The sequence below is a fragment of the Canis lupus genome, chromosome 19 (genome assembly GCF_048164855.1).
Source record: "Canis lupus baileyi chromosome 19, mCanLup2.hap1, whole genome shotgun sequence".
In the NCBI taxonomy this organism is placed as follows: domain Eukaryota; kingdom Metazoa; phylum Chordata; class Mammalia; order Carnivora; family Canidae; genus Canis; species Canis lupus.
The window spans coordinates 43,292,718-43,312,125 of NC_132856.1; the positions used below are offsets into that span (position 1 = coordinate 43,292,718).

General features: G+C 41.3%; 1 protein-coding gene across 8 annotated transcripts in view; it reads left to right on the plus strand.

The window, feature by feature from the left end:
- Positions 1-17,378: 17,378 nt before the first annotated feature.
- SETD2 (SET domain containing 2, histone lysine methyltransferase) overlaps positions 17,379-19,408 on the plus strand; it is a 125,245-nt gene continuing 123,215 nt past the window's right edge. For 7 of the 8 annotated variants that reach the window (XR_012012058.1, XR_012012059.1, XR_012012060.1 and 4 more), the window contains exon 1: positions 17,386-17,588. Coding sequence is in view for 2 of the 8 variants with exons in the window: in XM_072786430.1 (XP_072642531.1) it covers positions 17,518-17,588 (71 nt within the window). In the remaining 6 variants the exon portion in view is untranslated. Of the gene's footprint in view, positions 17,589-19,408 lie in introns of all 8 variants that reach the window. The other variant, XM_072786432.1, reaches the window with a different exon arrangement.

Consider the following 19,408-nt stretch of genomic DNA (forward strand, 5'->3'; position numbering starts at 1 on the left):
ACATAATGTGAACTAAACAGACAAAAGCTGTGCATATTACAATAGTGTTAAAAGATAGCATTTATAAATATTAACTAATCTCTAATCTCAAAAATAATTCACATTGATTTGGAACGGACTATAAATGTATACAACAGTATACATTTATAGTTTGGCCCAAAGCTGTCTTAACTCTCCTGACTTCTGCTGAATTACAAAATGGAGAGATGAAACAATCTAGATATCTGCTAGAATATCACATTGGTGCCATGTTGATGACATCATGCTAATTGAACCAAATAAGCAATAAATGGATAGCATTGTAAAGTCCTTGGTAAGACTCATGTGCTACACTGGCTGAGGGATAAATCCTATGAAGATTCAGGGGTCCATCACATTCAGTAATTTTTTTAGGAGTCTAGTAGTCTGGGCCATCACCTCTAGAATGAAAGACAAATTATTGCATCTTGCACCTCCTACCACCAATAAGAAAGCAGAATACATCCTTGCCAATATTTAGTATGGTCAGTCTCTTTAACTTCAGTTATTGTAATAGTTGTGTGGTGGTTTTTTGTTCCATTTTGAATTTGCAATAATTAATTTGCATGACGTTGAACATCTTTTCATGTTCTCACTTGCCATCTAGATATCTTCTTTGATGAAGTGCCTGTTCAAATATTTTAATGATTAAAATTGTGTTGTTTTTTATTGTTGATTTTTGAGAGTTGTTGACATATTCTGGATTCAAGTCCTTTATCAGACAAATGCCTTGCAAAGATTTTCTCCTAGTTCATGCTTTATCTTTTCATTTTCTTAACAATGTCATTTGAAGAGCAAGGATTCCTCTATTCCTTTGATATATGTGTTCTTAGCTTTATGATAAAACCAACTGTTTTATTGTACCTTTATAATAACTGTTGTGATTTTACATATTATTAGCCTTCCAACATTGTTTTTTCTTTTTCTGAGTTGTTTTGATGGTTCTATTTCTGTGAATTTTAGAATTGGTAAGTCAACGTTTTCCAAAAAGCTTGCTGGGATTTTGATTGGTATTGCACTGACTCTATAGATAAGTTTGGAAAAAATTGACACCTTAACAATAATGAGTCTTTTAACCATAAAGAAGGTATATCTTTCCATTTATAAGGTTTTCTTTTTCTCAGCAGATCTTTCATATCCTTTGTAAGTTTATTCCTAAGTAGTTCATATTTGTTATTAGTGAAATTATATTTTAAATTTCAATATCCAATTATTCATTGCTAGCATATAAAAATACAATTGACATTTTTCCCTGTGGCTTCTTCTATAAAAAACATTTTTAGATAGTCTCCATAGATTGTCCATTCACAGATTTCACATGAATATGATCATATAATATGTAGTTGTGGTGGGATTCCCTCATTTAAAACAATGTTTTTATTCATGAGAGACACAGAGAGAGAGAGGCAAAAACATAGGCAGAGGGAGAACCAGGCTCCCTGAAAAGAGCCTGATATGGGACTCGATCCCAGACCTTGGGACCAGGACCTGAGCCAAAGGCAGATGCTCAACCACTGAGGCACCCAAGTGCCCCTACAGTCTACTGGTTTTAATATTTTGCTAGTTCAAGTGAAGTATAAAAACCTTACCTCCCTTTAACTCCTTTACTCTCCCCTATTTATAATTGTCTTAAATGTTTCTCCTATATACACTGAGAACATCAGACAATGTTGTATTTTGAGCTTCAACTGTCAAACATAATTTTAAAAACTAGAAAGAATTTGCCAACATTTTCACTATTTGTTATGTTTTAATTCTTCCTGATATTCTAAGTTTTCATCTTTTATCATCTTCTTTATATTTTAAGAACATTCTTTAGCAATTTTTAGAGTAGGTCTAGTGGTGACAAATTCTTAGTTCTTCTAAGTTTTCTGTAGTTTCCCTTCATTTTTGAAGGATAATTTCACTAGATGTAGAATTTGGGATTGATAGTTCTTTCCCTTGAGTACTTGGAAAACATGCCACTTTCTTTTGAAATCCATGGTTTTTCATGAGAAATCTGATGTCATTAAAAAAAATTCCCCTATAGGTGTTATTTCTGTCATTGCTTTCAAGATTTTTTTCTTTTAGTTTTAAGAAGTATGATGTACCTTGGAGTGATTTCTTTGGGTCTCTCCTATTTGTGATTTGTCCAGCTTCTTGACTCTATAGGTTTATGTATTTTGACAAATTTGAAAAATTTCAGCCATCATTTCTTTGAATACTTTTTCCATCTCACTCTTTCTCTTCTTTTGGGGCTCTGATTACATAAATGGATATCTTTCGTTATAGTTCCACTGGTTCCTGAGGACCAGTTCATTCTTTTTTTCAGTTTATTTTCTCTTTGTGGTTCAGATTGGGTAACTTTGTCTTATCTTCATGTTCACTGGTTCTTTCCTCTGTCTTCTCCATTCAGTTGTTGAACTCACCCACTGAAAAGAACATTTCTTTTTAGTTCTACTTTATATTCTATTTCTTTGCTGATACTTTATGTATGTTTCAAATGTGCTCATAAATGCTTGGTGAAGCAGTTTTATGATGGTTGTTTTAAAATCCTTCTCAGATAATTCTGATACCTAATTCATTTCAGCGTCAGCATTATTAAAAATGCATTTTGTCATTCAAGTTGAAATTTTCCTGGTTCTTGGTATGATGAGTGATTTTTCTTTTTTAATTGTATCCCGGACAAGGGTGCCTGGGTGGCTCAGTTGGTTTAGTGTCTGACTCTTGATTTCAGCTCAGGTCATGATTTCAGGGTCCTGAGATCAAAGCTCTGCATTAAGCTATATGCTCAGTGCAGTCTGCTTGTCTTTCTCCCTCCCCTTGCTTGCTCTTGCACTCGCTCTCTTAAATAAACAAACAAACAAACAAACAAACAAATAAATAAATAAATAAATAAATAAATAAATAAAATGTTAAAATTGTATCCTAGACACTTAAGAGACACAAGACTCTGGGTCTTATATATAAGTCTTCTACTTTAGCACATTCTTTCTGACACCATGCCAAAGAGGAATGGGATATTCACCTCCTTTCTACCAGATGAGGGTGAAATTCTGGACTTTCCATTTGACCTTCTTGACACTTCAGAGGGAAGCAATACATTGGTGCCTTGTTCCTTTGTATGAAAGTTGGATATCTTGGCTCCTACTATGCTTGACAGTATCTTCGTTGGGAAGGTGGGGGTGACTTGTTAGGTACGACAATTACATAATAGTAATTGTAGCTCATTATTGCTGGGTGTTGGTCAAAGTTCCATCTATGTCTCCTCATATATCCAGGCTTTTCCTCAATTATGAAATATATATTGCCCAGAACCCTGAGGTACTGCATTAAATGTGATTCTTATACACTTGGTTGCAACATTTCTTTCTAAAATACTCTGTCCATAAATTTGGTACCCATCTGTGCAGACATCTCTAGGCTTTGCTTTTTAGCTATCAAGTCTGACCAAATTTAGGTAGATATTTTCCCCAAATGGTAACAACAGTTTTTCCTATCCAAAGTGCTCTTCCAAAATCTTGCCACTCTCCCATTAAGAGGTGGAGTTATGTTCCTTCCCCTTGAGCTTTGGTGGGCCTTGTGATTGCTTCAAATAATAGAGTACAGTGGAAGTAAATGCAATGTGACTTCAAAGGCTAGGTCATAAAAGTCAATGCAATTTTCACTTGGCTCTTTCTTAGGAGGCTCACTGGCTATTTCTAATAGAAATAACCACTATACTATGAAAAAGCCCAGGCCACATGAAGAGGTCTAACAGAAAGAACTAAGGACCTTAGTCCTCAGCCCTGGCTGAGCTGCCAGCCAACAGTCTATAGCAACTTGCCAGAAACATGTGTGAGCCACCTTGAAAACAAATCTGCTGGCTCTCAGTAGAGGTGTCCCAGCTGATTCCATGTGGAACAGAGATGAACCTTCCTGCCTGAGTCCTGACCAGATTGAAAATTTGTGAGCACAATAAATGACTATTTCTGTTCTAAGTCACTGTTTTGTTATGCAGCAATTGTTAACTGATACAAAGATAAATCTGAAAAGTAGTTGAGTGGGAAGCATACTGCTTCTGAATTTCTCCATTCATTTAAAAGCTTTCTTCTCATGCCTTCCACAGACCACACTCTCTTGTTTGTTTTCAACTTCACCTTTGTCCCTTTGCTGGCTTATCATTCTTTATGACCTGTAAATACTAATGTTCCCAAATGCTTAATCCTGCCAACTTCCCATGGAACAGGGAGCCTGACATGGGGCTTGATCCCAGGACCTGGAGAGCATGACCTGAGTCAAAGGGAGACACTTAACCAACTGAGCCACTCAGGCACCACAGCATACTCTAACTTAATATGTTCAAACCAGATTTATTTATTTATTCATGAAAGACACAGAGAAAAAAAAAAAAGACACAGAGAGGCAGAGACATAGACAGAGGGAAAAGCAGGCTCCTCACAGAGAGCTCGATGTGGGACTCAATCCCCCAACCAGGATCGTGCCCTGAGCTGAAGGCAGATGCTCAACCGCTGAGCCACCAAGGTGTCCCCAGAATCATCAAAAAAAAAAAAAAAAGATTTGAGAGAGAGCGTGGATATGTACACATGAGTTGGGAGGAGGGCAGAGGGAGAGGTAGAGGGTGAGAGGCAGACTCCCCAATGAGGGCGGAGCCTGACAAGGGGCTCAATCCCAGGACCTGACATCATGACTTGAGCCAAAGTTGGATGCTTAACGGACTGAGCCACCAAGGTGTCCCTCCCCTTCTTTTTTTCTGTCACTTCTTCCTTCATTTCTCCCCACTCTCAAATCATTTAGTTGATAACTCAACTAAATGGTGTATACCCACTCATATCTTGCCCCATATTCCTAAAGTCAAACAAATATATGCATGTACATACAAGTTTAAGTGTCTTGCTTTTCCCATTCAACAAACCCCAAAATTTCATGGGAAGTCCTCCAGAACTTTTAGTATAGTGAAAATTCATTCTTTTAAATGACAGTGTAATATTCCTATGGATATTATAAAATGCCTTCCTCCATTCATTTATGAGCAGAATTCTCATTATTTCCCCCACACAGGTAAAGGTAATGATACAATTAATATCTTTGTATATTTATTCTATGTACATGTACTTTTATTTTTTTTTAAAGATTTTATTTATTTATTCATGAGACAGGGAGAGGGAGAGGGAGAGGGAGAGAGAGAGAGAGAGAGAGGCAGAGACACAGGCAGAGGGAGAAGCAGGCTCCATGCAGGGAGCCCGATGCAGGACTTTATCCTGGGACTCTGGGATCACTCCCCGAGCCAAAGGCAGACACACATTCAATTGCTGAGCCACGCAGGAGTCCCTGTACAAGTACTTTTATTTCTATAAACTAGAATTTGAGAAATAGAATTTGCTTGTCAAAGGATACACACAAGTTTTTATTAAATAGTAAATAGATACAATTATTAATCAAATAGAGGGTAGACAAAATAACAATAAAACAAATACCTGTGGATTTACCACCTAGTTTAAGAAATAGAGCTTTAGTGATCCTCTGAAGCCTCCTCGGTGCTTCCACATGATTCCTTTCCCCCTTTAGAAAAAAAATCCTGACTTTTTTTACTTTTCCCTTTGAGTTTTGTCATGCTTAATTCCCTGCATAATCTGTTAATTTGCTGAGAGAGACTTATAAAACTTCACATAAATGGAAACTCACTGAGAGAGACTTATAAAACTTCACATAAATGGAAAACAATTATATATTCTTTTTTTTTTAAAGATTTTATTTATTTATTCTTGAGAGAGAGAAGGAGAGACAGAGCCAGAGACACAGGCAGAGGGAGAAGCAGGCTCCATGCACCGGGAGCCCAACATGGGATTCGATCCCGGGTCTCCAGGATCGCGCCCTAGGCCAAAGGCAGGCGCCAAACCGCTGCACCACCCAGGGATCCCCACAATTATATATTCTTTTATGTCCTTTTCACCCGATCATCATGTTCCTAAGAGTTAATCATTTTGATATGCAGAGAGAGAAGGAGGCTTCATGCAGGGAGTCCGACACAGGACTTGATTCCGGGTCACCAGGATCATGCCCTGGGCTGAAGGTGGAGCTAAACCTTTGAGCCACCCGGGCTGCCCTGGCCTAGTTACATTTTAAGTACTCAACAGACACAGGTGTTTAGTACCTACTGTACTGGGGTATATAGCTCTAGATACTTTTGTTATTGTTTTTAGTTATGTGTGTTGCACATCTTTCCTTCTAATTTATGATTCTTCCTTTCACTTTTTGTCTTTTGATTACAAAGTTTCAAGGAAGCTGAATTTTGACTTCTTTGGTTTGCACTTTGAATTTATTTATTTTAAATATTCTTTTTTTATTTTTTTAAAGATTTTATTTATTTATTCATTCATAGAGATGCAGAGAGAGAGAGAGTAGCAGAGACACAGGCAGAGGGAGAAGCAGGCTCCATGCAGAGAGCCTGATGCGGGACTCGATTCAGGGTCTCCAGGATCACGACCTGGGCTGCAGGCAGTGCTAAACTGCTGCGCCACAAGGGCTGCCCTGCACTTTGAATTTAAGAACATTTTTTTCTATCACATGGGCATGTCCCAAAGATATTGTATTATTCTATATTTTATTCTTTTTTAAGCCTTTAAAAAAGATTTTATTTATTTATTCATGAGAGACACACTCACAGAGAGAGAGGCAGAGACACAGGCAGAGGGAGAAGCAGGCTTCATGCAGGAGCCCGACGTGGGACTCGATCCTGGGTCTCCAGGATTACACCTGGGCTGAAGGCGGTGCTAAACCACTGAGCCATCTCGGCTGTCCTTATTCTTTTTTTTTTTTTTTTTTTTTTAAGATTTTATTTATTTATTCATGAGAGACACAGGCAGAGGGAGAAGCAGGCTCCATGCAGGGAGCCTGACATGGGACTCGATCCTGGATCTCCAGGATCAGGCCCTGGGCTGAAGGTGGCGCTAAACCGCCGAGCCACCCGGGCTGCCCTCTATATTTTATTCTAAATCTTTTCATGATTTGCCTTTTATATTGAAGTCGTTAATCCATCTGGAATTGACTTTTCAATATGAAATAAGGATCCATTTTTACTTTCTCTCCAGATGGATAAGATAACCCACCTATAATAGTTTGGTGTTGATGTTGTTTCTGCTAATGGTATGTTTTGTTTGTGCATTCTAACTGCTGTATTATAGAAATGCAGTTGATTTTTTATCTGAAAAACTTGAAGAATTGTCATTAGTTGTATTATTCTGTAAATTATTTTGGGTTTTCTAAATAGACAATCACATTACCTGTAAATAACAACTGTCCTTTTCATTCCTTACATTTCTTCTTCTCCTTCTTCTTCTTCTTCTTCTTCTTCTTCTTCTTCTTCTTCTTCTTCTTCTTCTTATTTATTTATTCAGAGAGAGAGAGAGAGAGAGAGAGAGACAGAGAGGCAGAGACACAGGCAGAGGGAGAAGCAGGCTCCATGCAGGGAGCCTGACGCGGGACTCGATCCCAGGTCCCCAGGATCACACCCCGGGCTGCAGGCAGCGCTAAACTGTTGTGCCACCAGGGCTGCCCTTTTTTTTTTTTTTTGTAAGATTTTATTATTTACTTATTTGATAGAAGGAAGAGAGGAGGAGCAGAGGGGGAGGGAGAGGGAGATAATCTCCAGCAGACTCCACACTGAGCACAGAGCTGGGCTCAATCTTATGACCTGAGGTCATGACCTGAGCAAACCAAGAGTTGGAGGCTTAACTGATTGAGCCACCCAGTAGCCCATTACATGTTTTATTTCTTTCATTGTTTTATTTTGCTGGCGAGGATTCAAATACGATGTTGAATAGAAATGGTGATAGCAAATATTTTGTTTTATTTATAATTTCAAAAGAAATGCTTTATTTCACACTTATATATAATGTTTGCTCTAGGTCTTTATCAGATTAAAGAAGTTTTCTTCTATTCCTGATTTGTTAAAGGTTTTCTTCTTTCTTTTCTTTTTTTAAAATTAAGAATGGTTACTAAATTTTTTTTATTTTATTTTTTTAAACATTTTATTTATTTATTCATAGAGACAGAGAGAGAGAGAGAGAGAGGCAGAAACACAGGCAGCGGGAGAAGCAGGCTCCATGCAGGGAGCCCGACGTGGGACTCGATCCCAGGTCTCTGGGATCACACCCTGGACTGAAGGCGGCGCTAAAGCACTGAGCCACCAGGGCTGCCCTGAATTTTATTTTTTAAAAGATTTTTATTTATGAGAGAGAAGGAGAGAGAGCCAGCATGAGGGGCAGACGGAGAGAAAGAAGCAGACTCCCCACTGAGCAGGGAGCCTGCTGCAGGGCACAATCCCAGGACCTAAAGGTAGACACTCAACTGACTGAGTCACCCAGGTGCCCCTGGTTACTGAATTTTATTTTATTTTATTTATTTTATTTTTTATTTTTTTTAATTTTTATTTATTTATGATAGTCACACAGAGAGAGAGAGGGGCAGAGACACAGGCAGAGGGAGAGGCAGAGACACAGGCAGAGGGAGAAGCAGGCTCCATGCACCGGGAGCCTGACGTGGGATTCGATCCCAGGTCTCCAGGATCGTGCCCTGGGCCAAAGGCAGGCACTAAACCGCTGCGCCACCCAGGGATCCCTATTTTATTTTATTTATTTATTTTTTTAAGATTTTATTTATTTATTCATGAGAGAGACACAGGCAGAGAATAGGCAGAAGCAGGCTCCCTGAGGGGAACCCAATTCAGGACTTGATCCCAGGACCCTGGGATTACAACCTGAGCCAAATGCAGATGCACAACCACCCGGCCACCCAGGGATCCCCTGTATTAGCTTTCAATTGCTACTGTAACAAATTACTACAACCTTAGTAATGTACCCACAGCACATTTATTTTTTACAGTTCTGCACATCAGAAGTCCAGTATGGGTCTAATTAAACTGAAAACAGTGTTGGCAGGCCACATTCCATTCTGGAGGCTCTGGGAGAAAATCTATTTCTTGGTCATTTGGGTTACTAGCAGGATTCAGTTCCTAGAAGTTGTAGGACCACAGTCCCTGTTTTCTTGCTGGCTGTAAAATGAGAGAGGGTCATTCTCATCTTGCAGAGGCAGCCACGTTCCTTGGCTCATGGCCCTTTTCCTCCATTTTCAAAGCCAGCAACAGGCAGCTAGAGACTTTTTTTTTTTTTTAAGATTTTATTAATTTATTCATGAGAGACACACAGAGAGAGGCAGAGACATAGGCAAAGGGAGAAGCAGGCTCCCACAGGGAGCCTGGGATCCCACAACCCTGGGATCATGACCCAAGCCAAAGGCAGTCTCTTAACCACTGAGCCATCAAAGTGCCCTGAGTCTTTTTTCTTTAGCATCTCTCTGACCAAGTCTTTTGCCTTCCTCTTCCATTTTTTTAAGGATTTGTGATTAGACTGGGCCCAGATAATCCAAGATAACCTCTCCCTCCCAAGGTCTTTGCCAAAAGAAACATTCGCAGGTTCCAGGGATTAGGAAGTGGACATCTTTGGGGAGCTATTCTGCTTACCACACCATCATAATTTAATACAGTGAGTTACTTTAAAAAGTTTGCAATATTGAACTTTAACTTTCATTTCTGAAATAAATTCAACTTGACCCTGATTTTTATCTTTTTAGCAAATTGCTGGATTTTTTGTTGAGGATTATTCCATCTTTGTTCAAGAAGGAGAACAGCTTGTAACTTTTCCTTTCTTAGCTTACCCTTGATTGTCTGGGTCTGTCTGTCCATCTGTTCATCCTTCCTTTCTTTTTGAGGGAAAATTGACTACTGATTCATTTTTTTAATGGTTTTAGGACCAGACAGGTTTTCCATTTCTCATTGAGTCAGTTTTGCTAATTTTTATTGTCTTAGAAAGTTGTCCAAGTTGATCTAAATTTTCAAATTTGTTGGTATCAAACTGTTCTTTTTAGGTTAATTTTATAATCTTTGTAGTTTCCATGATCCATAATTCTGTCCCTCTTTTCCTTATTTGTATTTTCTTTACATTATTCATTTGTATCTTCTATTTTTTCCCCAGTTTGTCTTAAGTTGGTCAATAGATTTTTTTAAATAAAATAATTGTTGGCTTTGTATATCTTCTCCATTGCATGCTTTCTCTTTCATTAATATTATATTCTGGTCTTTTTATTTATCTCTACTTTAGTTTTTAAGTTTGACATATCATCTGTTAATTTTGTCTTTTTTCCCCCTGTAACATAATTATGTGCATACATGCTTAAATTCCTAATTTCTGGGGCACCTGGTTAGGCTCAGTGGTTGAGTGTATGCCTTTGGCTCAGGTTGTGATCCTAGGGTCCTGGGATCAGAGTCCTGCAACAGGCTCCCCAGGGGGAGCCTGTTTCTCACTCTGCCTATGTCTCTGCCTCTCTCTCTCTGTGTCTCTCATGAATAAATAGGTAAAATTAAAAAAAAAATTCCTAACTTCCCTCTACTTACTGCTTTAGCTATATTCTACAATTTTGGTAGTTATTTCACTATTTTTCTCCAGTTTTATTAAGAAATAATTGATATAAATCACTGTACGAGTTTAAGGCATACAGCATGATGGTTTCATTTACATATATTGTGATTACCACAGTAGGTTCTGCTAACATTCATCTTCTCATATAGATACAAAAAAGGAAAAAATTTTTTCCTAGTCATGAGAATCTAGCATTTACATTTCATTGTTCTTTAGTTCCAATTATTTTGAGACTGACATTATTTTTTTTTCTGACCAAGGAGTTATTTAGAAGCGTGCTTTTGAATATTAAAATGTTGCCCACCCCCCCACCCCCCACCCCCTGGCAGCCTGGGTGGCTCAGCAGTTTAGCACTGCATTCAGTCCAGGGCCTGATCCTGGAGACCTGGGATCGAGTCCCATGTCAGGCTCCCTGCATGGAGCCTGCTTCTCCCTCTGCCTGTGTCTCTGCCTCTCTCTCTCTGTGTTTCTCATGAATAAATAAAATCTTTAATAAATAAATAAAATGTTTCCCCCCTTAGCAATTTCTAACTTAATTGCATATTTGTAAAAAAAATAAATGTTTTGCATATTTGTCAGAGAGCATGACTTATGCATCATCAAATCATCTGAAATTTGTTGAAATTACTACATGCAAAAAAAAAAGAAAGAAAATTACCACATGCACATACATATGGTCCATTTTCATAAATATTCCACAAATGCACATTAGAAGGCTATGAGTGCTGTGTTGAGTGCAACACTTTATATATGTCTATTTTTTTTAAAAGATTTTATTTATTTATTCATTAGAGACAGAGAGAGGCAGAGACACAGGCAGAGAGAGAAGCAGGCTCCATGCAGGAAGCCCAACTTGAGACTCGATCCCAGGACTCCAGGATCATGCCCTGGGCTGAAGGTAGACGCTCAACCACTGAGCCACCCAGGCATCCCTATATATGTCTATTAATTCAATCTTTTAAATTATGTTGTTCATATCTTCTGATTCTTGTATATAAGATCTATCCGTTATTTTGAGGTGTGTTAAAATCTCCACTATAGTGGGAAATTTATACATTTTTCTTATAGTTCTGTCAAATTTTATTTTGTTTTCTGTATTTTAAGGACATGTGATTATGTGCATACATGTTTAGAATTCTGAAGTCCTAGGGATCTGAACTTACCATTATTTAGTAACCTTCTGATGTTACCAGCTTTCTACTGATATATTAGCCTGACATGTTTTTCTATCCTTTTACATTTTTTTATGTTCTTGGTTTTAAGAATGTCTCAAAAATAGTATATGGTTGGATTTTGTTTCCTTGTCTATCTTACATTTTTTTTAAAACTGGAGACTTTAATTTACACTTACTATAGTTACTGAAATATTTGCATTTATTTTTTACCATATTATTTGTTTTTTTTAAATTTTTATTTATTTATTTTTTTTATGATAGTCACACACACAGAGAGAGAGAGGCAGAGACATAGGCAGAGGGAGAAGCAGGCTCCATGCACCGGGAGCCCAACGTGGGATTTGATCCTGGGTCTCCAGGATCACGCCCTGGGCCAAAGGCAGGCGCCAAACCGCTGCGCCACCCAGGGATCCCTACCATATTATTTGTAATTTCTATTTGTTTCACTATTGCCTTGTCTTTTTTCTATTCCATATGTTGATTTTTTTGTAATTTTATTTTATTTTCTCCTATGAACTTAGAAATTAAAGATCTCTTAGTAGTTACTTGAGATATTTTAACTCGGATACTTAAAATAATAAAGCTTAATCTATATTTTTACCCTCTTCCAAATAATATAAGAATGTTGGAAAATTTAACTCCAGTCATCACTCCATCCTTCCCACTCCAAATTATGATTTTTTAAAAATCCAAGATATTAGTTCTTTCTTGCATTATTTTATTAACCAACAAATTATGTATTAGTACTTTATTACTTTTAGTTTTAACCACCTATTTACCAATTTCTTTGCTCATTGTTCCTTCTTGTATCAGAGAATATTTTCTGTTGGTGGTAAACTCCATATTTTTTTGTCTGAAATGTCTTGAATCAGATAGCCTGGTTCAAATCCTGACTCTACCTTTCCTTAGTCATGTGACTCTAAATAAGTACTTTAACCTCTGGGATCTTTGGTTTATTAATCTGTAAAACGGAGTTTCATCCTTTGCTGGGAGAGCCAAGGCTTGGAAGGAAGATGCAATAAGCAGCTCCTGAGATGAATTGTCTGGAAGGGTGCCAAGATCCAAAACACAACAAAACCAACCCTATAATCACTCCCCTGAGTGTTTGATACTCTCGTAGGGAAGACAAGATTAACACATATTGAAAAGAAATTAATAATATTCCTGCGTACTTGAGGGTTAAGCGTATGGTTCTTTTGAGTCAGCATTTCAAGCCCAATGAAATGTTTGGCTCCTAGTAGATTATGAAGGAGTCCTCACAGAAGACAGGGCTTACCTGGATGTCAGTAGCTTATTAGCTGCTCAATCATCTAGTCTTGACAGAAAAATCCAATGTGAATTCTTTAGAGTTTCTAAAAGAAAAGGCATAAAAAGAAAAGGTTTTCAAAAGAGTAGCAAAGTAAGTATTCATTAAACACCCGGCACATACAGGGCCAAACACTATAAAATACTAAAGACAATAATGCTTCTGCCTACAATGAACTTAGAGTTGGGAAGATAGACTTAAGTAATGAAAGTCAGTTAACAAAGAAGTGTGGAAGAGAAAAGACAACTACAGAGTATATTACTACTCTATAGGAGGGTGCTGACTTGATACAAATAATATGTTATGGGGTTCAATTTGGTCATTGTTTTCTAGATTTTTCTTAACTTGTGTTGAGGTATGCAGATTGAACATGATTAAAAATCAATTGTAATTATACTTTTTTTTCTCTAAGGTATTCCAGAGCCAAAGAGTGTAACAGATTAGTGTAAAACAGTTACAATAACCATTATTCTAAATGATACTACCATTCTTTTGTATATTGATTAAATCTAAAATAGCTTTCAAGTATATTGTGCCACATGTAGCTACATATTTGTAAGGTAGCTAATTTTTTAGTGCATGGCTATTAGTTTACATGTACTAGGTACTTTCTCAGACATTATCACATGTCATGTTTCCTAAATGCTAATATGTTGGTTGGATATATTTCTATCCTACAAAGAAGTAAATACATATTTAAACCACTAGATCCAAGTTTTTCATTTGTAGAGTAATACACACTGTTCTAAAAACTATCTTGTATTTTTAATTAATGGAAAGAAATTCATTTTAGTTAGAATAATTTGTTGGTCTCTTAAAACTAAGCAGTAAATCACCATTAAAAACTGTATATAAACAGCTTTTAAATACCTAAATCATTTATCTTTCTTTTGTTCTTTCTTTCTTTCTTTTGTTTTTTGAGCGTGCACACAAGTGTGAGCGTGAGGAGGAGCAGAGGGAGAAAGAGAATCTTAAGTAGGCTCTGTGACTAATCATGTTTCTATTCTAATGCTAGAACGGACTTGCATGTATTTATGATTTTATGGTTAATATACAGTTATAGCAACAGGCAATTTTGGGTTCCTAGAGACCAAATAAAGAAAAATACATTTTTGGAATATGTAATACAGACCATTGCTCTATTCAAAAGTACACTAGGGGAGAAAAGAACAAATAGCTGTTAAGGATCATTGACAGGTGGGAATACATTCAAGATAGTGTTTAAATAATCAAGTAGATTGAGTAAGTATCTCACAAACTGTTGTGATTTACATGAGTCTTGTACTGGCAAGCTTGAACTTTAAAACATTTGATCCTGATATAACCCAGCCTTGCAGTATATTATTCACGTGTACTCCCAAACTGGCTCTCTGATATATACTTTCATATATCAGCAGATGACTATTAATTCCAGGCTATGGCTGCCAGGAATAGGCCTGACTCTGCCAAGGTGAGAGTTTTTGTGGGAGTATACAATTTTTTTTGTGGGTAGAGATACAATTTCCCACACTGCCCCACTCACGCTCACACTTCCAACGTTGGCCTTGTTGCCACTCTGCCCCCGCTTGGCAAAGCAAGGAACTTTGAGGAGTCCTAGCACTAGAGGCCTAGAGCTTGCTTGTCTCTTCCAAATTGGCATGTCTTGGGCAGCCCAGGTGGCGCAGCGGTTTAGCGGTTTAGTGCTGCCTACAGCCCGGGGCGTGATCCTGGAGACCAGGGATAGAGTCCCACGTCAGGCTCCCTGCATGGAGCCTGCTTCTCCCTCTGCCTGTGTCTCTGCCTCTCTCTCTCTCTCTCATGAATAAATAAATAAATAAATAAAAAATCTTAAAAAAAAAAAACACAAAAACAAAAACAAATTGGCATGTCTTGAGGAGTGCAGCCAGTCCTCTGATAATCCTCATGAGGAGAGAAGAAATTTGGTTAAGGAGGAGTGGAATGGGAAGAGGCAAGAGTAAGTGGGTAGGAGTGGCTTTCCCATTCATCTCCAGGTTTGGGTTCAAGGAAGAATGACCATTTCCCTCTTTCCTAGAGCTTTCGCCAGGTTCCCATATGAGGTAGCAGAGCCTTGGCCTGGGTACATTAGAAAAAAGAAAAAAAAAAAAAAGAAAGAAAAAAAAAAGATACATCCAGTGGCACTTTAGAGTATCTCACTATTGATTGTATTGCTTTTGTGTGTGTCAGTTCTAGAAACTGTCTTGCCAATATATTACCTTAAAAATGTTTACAAAGAGTAGTTTGGAGATTGTGCTCAAGAGATCAACTCTTCAGCTTTTGGCCTTTTATCTCCCCTAAGGCAAGAGATGCCCGAATCAACTTTGTTTCAAAGTCACTAAAGGCTACTCTGGGGTCCCATGAAATGGGGTGGTGTGGGTCAACAGGAAGCAGTAATGGCAGGAGCAATTATGAAGTTTTTTTATGGTTTTCGGCACTCTAGGTAGGAATGAATGCCTCTTATGTTTCACCTTAAGACTTTCTGACTTCATACACATTTGCAGGAAGCTTATGTAACAAAGTAGGAGACAGCCAATATCCAATAATGCTAAAGACCAAATTATTCCACAGCTTTGCTCAAGAGGCCAGGCCCAAGAATATGTTTGGAGGATGCATTCTCTTTGACTTTAAAATATGTGCACAAGAAACCCTAGTACAATAACGGATGAGGGCATTTAGTAGTATTCAATCTTCCAACTTTCATTTCATGAAAAGTAACCATGCCCAGTGTCACATACTAGAAAGTGGCAGGGCTAGTAGAGACAGCTCTTAACCACTGCTCTAAAATGTCTGATTAACTGCTGACATTTAGTCAAAGTTTAGAGCTTTACAGATATTCTCTCTTTTAATCCTTACAACAGTAAGAGGTCCCATCCACATTACAATGAGAAAAAAAGCACAGAGAAATTATGTAACATTCATGGTCCTTAAAGAAGCCATCAAGGGAGACTTGAACCTAGGGAATCAGATGGGCCCTGTACCTAGATTCTATGCCTAAAGGCAACAGAACCCCCCCCCCCCCCCGCCAAAAAAAAAAAAATCCCCAAATGAAAAACAATGATGATAAAATGCTAATAGACACTGCAGGCGGAGGCATATGTGCATGCACACACGCATATACACTTACAGGATATAAAAAATAGCTAGTAAAGGACGTCTGCTCACTTAGATTACATTTCAGTAATCAGGACACATACTGTCTTGGTTTAGGCTGCTGTAACAGAATACCATGTAGACTGGGTGGCTATAAACAACTGAAATTTATTTCGGACAGTTCTGGAGGCTGGAAATCCGAGAGCAGGGTGCAGGCAAGACTGAGATCTGGTGGGAGAGCTCTTCTGGAGCGTAGCCCGCCCTTTTCTCTAGGTCTCTTCCTCAAAGGGGTCTCTTTTATAAGGGCACTAATCCCATTCAGGAGGGCTCCACCCTCATGACTTAATCACCCTAAGGCCCTACCTTCTAATACCCGGGAGGTAAGGACTTTTAACCTAAACCGGGTGGGTGGGAGGCACACAAACATCCAGGCCGCAACACAGACTAATATGCCACTGTTGGCTGGTAAAATCCTCTTTAAAATTATAGTGACCCCCCCCCCCACCTCCGTCCCCAAGCTGATCCTGTGGACTCCCAGTTTCGAAACGATCAATTGCTATAAACACCTTAAACGTCCTGAGCGTTTAGCAAGAAGGCCTTAGGCATTCTTGTTTCTCCTTCCAAAGATAACTAAAAACCGTAGCCCTTTCGGGTTGTCCTATTTACTCTCACCTCATTTTCGCAGGAGAGGGATTCACAGCCTTCCGACAAGGACGTCTGCTCCCAGGCCTTAGGAGCCCCGCGGAAGGCCGGCGCCCGGCAGCCTGGGGGGGGGGCGGGGGGGGCGGGGCGGGGGCACTAGACCCAGAGGGAGGCGGGGGAGGAGGGGGAGGCGGGGGAGGAGGGGGCGTCCCGGCGGTTCCCCGGCCGGGCCCTGTCTCCGTACCTGCCGAGGGGGGAGAGACAGCGAGGAGTCGAAATAAAGAGGGGCGGCCGCGGCACCTCCGAGCTCCGAGGCCCGGGACGCCGCTGCCCGCCGGGAGGGTAGAGTCCCCGCGGGCTCGGGCCGCTCCCCGACGGCGCCTGCCCGCGGCCCCCGGCCGCCCCGGTGGGCCCGACGGAGGGGTCCCGCGCTCATTGTTCCGGGAGGCGGCGGGCGGACTCGGGCCAGCCGACTCGCCCCCGCCTGGGGTCGCCCCGCAGCTGCGGGAGCGCCGACTGGCGGCGGACGCGCGGCCCGTGCGTGTCCCTTTAAGGGGCCGGGCCTGTGCGGCGGAGGGGCTGGCGGGGTGCGCGTCGCTCCCCGTGTGAGTGTGTGGGGGAGAGAGCGGCGGGCGGGCGGGCGCCGGAGGGAGGGAGGGAGGGAACCAGCGAGCGAGCGAGCGAGCGACGCGGGCCGCCCCTGCCGCCGCCGCCGCCGCCGCCGCGGTCGGACCAGCGGCCTCCTCCCCTCCCCTCCCCTCCCCTCCCCTCCCCTCCCGCGCGCGTCGCCCTGCCGCGGGGAGGGGGCTCGCGTCGCCGCCTCCAGCCGCTCCCGATGAAGCAGCTGCCGCCGCAGCCACCTCCGAAAATGGGGGATTTCTACGACCCCGAGCACCCGACCCCTGAGTAAGTATCTGCTCCGCGGCCCCCCGCGGCCGCCCTCGGCCCGAGCCCGGAGCCCCGAGGGTGGCGCGTCCTGACGGGCGGCGGCGCGGGCCGGCGCGAGGAGTAACGGGCCCGCGGTGGACTCGCGCGGGCGGCGTGAGGAGCAGGCCCGCGCCGCCGCCGCCGCTTCGCCCGGGCCGCGGCCGGTCGGCGGTTGGGCCCGGCGTTGGCGCGGCCGCTCGCGTCGCAGCGGCGGTTGGGCCGGGCCGGTGGGGGAGGGGCGGCCACGGCCTCCGCCGCCGCCGCCGCCGCCGCGTCCGCACCGACCCGGCCCGCCCGAGGCTCGGCCGGCTCCTCCGGCTCCCCGCGGCCCGCGGAGCCCGCACCGCAGGCGAAGGGGCCGAAGCGGAGGAGCCGCTGGTGTCGGAGTTAGCGAGACGGCACCGGCGAGGGTAGGCCGCGAATCCCCGGGCTCGGGTGGAAGCCCGGCCCGTCGCCCGGCCTGTCGCCCGGCTTCCCGGCGACGGCGGCTCGGACCGGAAGGGCCTAGCGTGCCTCCCTCAGCCCGGGGCCGCGTTGGGTCCGCGCTACACTCTCGGGTTTGATTTTTTTTTTTTTTTTCTTTTTTTCTTTTCTCCTGGAACTCGATCCTGGCCTCGTAGTGCTTCCGGCTTCAGATTCTGCACCTTTGGCACTTCGGTTTTGTAATGGTGGCGAGGTTTGTGTGGCCCCGATGTTGAGGTGACACCGGGTTTGTTTTAACGCCTGAAAATGAAAGCCTTCGGAGGGGCAGACGTTCTCTTCCAGATTGTGGGATTTGCACACTTTCGGACACTACTTCCTTGGTAACAGGAACCTTTTACCCTAAATGGATGACTTTCTACTTCTCATACTTACTTAAAAATCAAGGATCGTTTGAGGATTCTCTAAAGAGACAGCATTCTAGAAAAGTGAAATAGTTTTTCCCGGTAGTATTTTTTTCAGCCTTGGACATTTTTTTTTTCTTCTTTCTTTTTTTCTTTTTCTTTTTCTTTTTTTTCTTTTTTCTTTTTTTAACATTTCTGTGGAGAGAGCTGTATCTGCTACTGTATCTGCTACCTCCGAGAGCTTCCACTCCAGAGCCTGGATTCACTTCTTTCTCTATGCCCTCACAAGACTATTGTTTTAAAAAACTATTCTGAAACTCCATTTGCTGGTGTTGGTTGAAGTCTAGACCTACGAATACACGACTCATTTCAAACTTAACGGTTGGTAGGGATTTCAGATGAAACTGTCACTTTTTATGAGCAGAATGATTCCAAGGATTTGCTCTTTTGATACATTTTATCTTAGCTCTGCTAGTGCTCTTTTTTTTTTTTTTTTTTTTTAAGCCCTTTGGCAAAGCTTTTCAACTTGGTCCAGAAATATCTGGATCTTTTTTGATAGTTATCAGATTCAGTTGCAAGACAGAAGGATTCCGTTGGGGTATTGATGGTTGTTTCCACACACAAAGAGAAATAATTATTCTACCTTTGTAGACAAAACCTGACTCTTATTTTTGATGTAAGTTCTCTCAACATGGCTTTATCCTTTCATAGGTTCTTTGCTTTTAAGTTTACATTACCTTGATTAGATTGTTTTTTATTTACTGCACAATCATCAGTGCAGTTAGAAAGCTCATGTTGTGTAGGGTTTTGATGAGAGACTTGGAGAACCTCAGACAATTCTGTATCCTGATCCAATGAACATTGAACAGTTGTCCTGTACAAAATAACAAGCTAGCCCCCTGGCTGGACTAAGTGCTTGCATATGGTTCTTTTTACCAGGTTGTGTGGTGAAGTCCAGAGCCTTAAGGATCACAC